Source organism: Dendroctonus ponderosae, unplaced genomic scaffold (assembly GCF_020466585.1).
Source record: "Dendroctonus ponderosae isolate FM_Combo_2020 unplaced genomic scaffold, Dpon_F_20191213v2 Dpon_F_20191213_3, whole genome shotgun sequence".
In the NCBI taxonomy this organism is placed as follows: Eukaryota; Metazoa; Arthropoda; class Insecta; order Coleoptera; family Curculionidae; genus Dendroctonus; species Dendroctonus ponderosae.
Window position 1 is genome coordinate 11823067 of NW_026018508.1, and position 3158 is coordinate 11826224.

General features: G+C 40.6%; 2 protein-coding genes across 2 annotated transcripts in view; one reads left to right on the plus strand and one right to left on the minus strand.

The window, feature by feature from the left end:
• LOC109546711 (signal peptide, CUB and EGF-like domain-containing protein 2) overlaps positions 1–3158 on the minus strand; it is a 46466-nt gene that overhangs the window by 12776 nt on the left and 30532 nt on the right. The gene's annotated exons all lie outside the window — the stretch shown is intronic.
• LOC109546757 (multiple epidermal growth factor-like domains protein 6) overlaps positions 1–3158 on the plus strand; it is a gene marked incomplete in the record, with an annotated part of 14362 nt that overhangs the window by 8488 nt on the left and 2716 nt on the right. Inside the window, 4 exon segments of the mRNA XM_048665071.1 lie at positions 215–362; positions 417–679; positions 731–976; positions 1029–1298. Coding sequence (XP_048521028.1) covers positions 215–362; positions 417–679; positions 731–976; positions 1029–1298 — 927 coding nt within the window.

Consider the following 3158-nt stretch of genomic DNA (forward strand, 5'->3'; position numbering starts at 1 on the left):
AAAACGGGACGGAAAACATGAAATTTTGCAATAATCTTGCGCCACCCTTGCACAAAACGACGATCATTTTTCTAATTTCACAGATAACAGAAGACCCTGTCTATGAAATAGCGTGCGTTTGCCCGCCCAGATGGATTAATTATACCGAACTAATTTTAAGTGGATAATGGGACAATTTAACACACACGGACCTAAATCAGGAAATATTTTGTAGAAAATCCTTGCTCAGAAAGCAACGGCGGTTGTTCGCACTATTGCAAGAGCGAAGCGCAAACCGTTCGCTGTTCTTGCCCTGCGAACCACAATCTAGTTGGGGATAAAAACTGTGTGCCAGTTAACCCTTGCTTGATCGACAACGGCGGGTAAGAACTCGACTAATCCACACCTGAACGCGTCTAAAGACAATCATCTTGCAGATGTTCTCACAATTGCACAGTGGCATCAAACGGTATACAATGTCAATGTCCTGCAGGATACAAGTTGGACTCGAGCACCTGCATTTTACTGGATCCCTGCCAGGAAGAGAACGGTGGATGTTCACACGAATGCCATCACAACGACGGCAAAGTGCAATGTTTGTGCCCTCCCGGATACAAACTGTTTGGAAAACTTTGCCTGGACGAAGATCCTTGCCAGAAACGGAATGGGGGCTGTTCGCATTATTGCAGCAACATTGAAGGTAACTATCAGCAGTAAACCATTTGTTCCAGAACCATCAAGCTTGTTCCAGGCAGGAGAGTGTGCAGCTGTCCATCCGGATTTCTGCTGCGTCCGAACCAGCGAGTGTGCAAAGACATTAACGAATGCAGAAGCAACAGAGGCAACTGCTCACATGGATGCAGGAACCTTCCTGGATCATACGAATGCACCTGCCCCCATGGGTTCCACCTGGAACCCAACAACCGCACCTGCATCGATGTGAATGAGTGCGAAATTGATAACGGCGGTTGTGAAATGTTTTGCCGAAATTACAAGGGTAACGAATGAACAACGACCGAAAACCATATCTAGAAACGGAAAAATTTCAGGAACGTTCAGATGCGACTGTCCAGAAGGACACGTGCTTGAAAGGGACGGAAAAACGTGCCGCAGAAGGGAAATTCAACAGTGCCAGAGTTTGAAGCCGCCCCAGAATGGAGGGATGAGCTGTCCGGGTTATCGACCAGATTACGCCCTGCTGGTACCATCTGGCACCAAATGTAATGTATGGTGCAATGAAGGGTTTAAGTTAAGAGGACGGCCTTTCCGCACCTGTAACGAGCTGGGCGAATGGGACAATGTGGATACTCAGTGTGTGGGTAAGAACAATTTTTATCCAACTAAAGGGGTTTCCAATCGGGATTATGTTATTGGGAAAACACAAAATATTTAAGATAAATGCAAAACTTCTTGTTATTTTGAAGATTTTACGTGCTTGGAAGCGACCCCCCAACTTAATAAGTATGTTGGTTTGGGACTGGATTAAAAACTCCTATCCAAACATACGTATTGATTTTAAAGTTCACTTTAAGATATATATTAAGTTTTGAATAACACATCATTCAAATGTCCACCTCTTTTGCTACAGAAGCGGATTCGATGGACCCAATTTTCAATCACTCTCTCCAATAAATCGACTCTAATTTCATTTTAATTTCTACGCGTCAATAGCTCGATGTGTGTTATAGGCCTGGGCAATACTGTGTCTTAAGACACTTGTGTGTTGATGCCGCTCTGTGTGTCCATGTGCCGCGACACCTGGCCTCTTACGACGCGGCACTTTGAACAACACTTAACACTTAACCTCATTCAAAATGGTAGATTTCAGATAAAATAAATACTTTGTATGATGGCAACACTAACGCGAATGACACGCATATTATGGATATTTTGCTGTTATTATAATTATATGGCGCATGAGATCCTTTAGTATGAATAAATTAATAACTCTCTTAATACGGGCCCGATTTGGATCATTGAAAGTTCGTTCTAAAGCGAGTGGTTTGGTCTAAAAATCGTATTTTGCAAACTTGAAATCTGTTGAGAATCTTGAACCTCATAAGAGTTTGAAAGTCAAAAAGACAATTTTCTTTGTGGATTTAAGGTCGATTTTCTTTTGGAAAAACAGCTTTTTGCATGTGGAACTTTTCTGCGTAACTGTTAAAATCGGGCCGGTTTGAAAATTGTGAAATTTGTTGAAAAACGAACGATTTTCAATAAAAACTGCATTTCGGAATATTGAAATCGGTTAAAAGACGATTTCCCGAACAAAATACTTTGCATTTTACCGCGATTAACTCATTTTCAAAATATCAGATTGTTCGCAAAGTGTATTCTCGACACATTCACTGTCTATAAGAAAATTTGTATTTGCAACAGTTTGGAACCAAATGGGCTCTGAAGATATTCAGATCCGAAATAAGGATCGCTCGATTGCAAAAATCTTTGGACCTTTAGAAAAATGTCCACCAAAAATCAAAATTTCACATGCGTATTTTTTGAGCTCAATCGATTCCTTTCGACGTTAGAAGGTCACAAATGTGCATTTATAAAGTGTTTTTATGTTGTGCAAAAAACCGCTTAAAATGTGTCGAAAATATCTATTATTTCGGGACTGAAACTTCTGGCATGTTTTTCGATGAGTTCGATGCATTATCCGCTTCCGTGAGCTGAAAATGATGTAAAATTTAAGACATTTTGAGGAAATTTTCATTTTTTGGCAAGCGGTGTTACCCATGCCTACTCATTTTGCCTCCGAGATATGAGCAAAAATGGGACAGAAAACATGGAATTTTGGCATAATCTTGCACCTAAGTGTCTGATATTCAAATTTCGCTTTCTGGACCAAAACTACTCGCATTTCCTTACTCACGTTGTTACGACTGAATCGACTTTTCAATTCTCTATCCAACGATGCCAAAACGAATTCTGTGGCTCGAATAGTTCTTGAGAAACTTCGAATAAAGCAGCGTCATGATCAAGTGGATTTTGCAGCTCAAAAAAAACCACGCAAATCTAAAACTTCTTGAATTCAAGCCCTTTTTGAAAAAACTGCCAACATTTCCCCAGCCATGGTTCACTTTCTAAAAAGGCTATTTATTTCTGTCGAGAATGATGTACAAATGAGCGTTCTTCCTCATTTTTCCTCCGAGAAATGAGCAAAAATGGGACGGAAAACA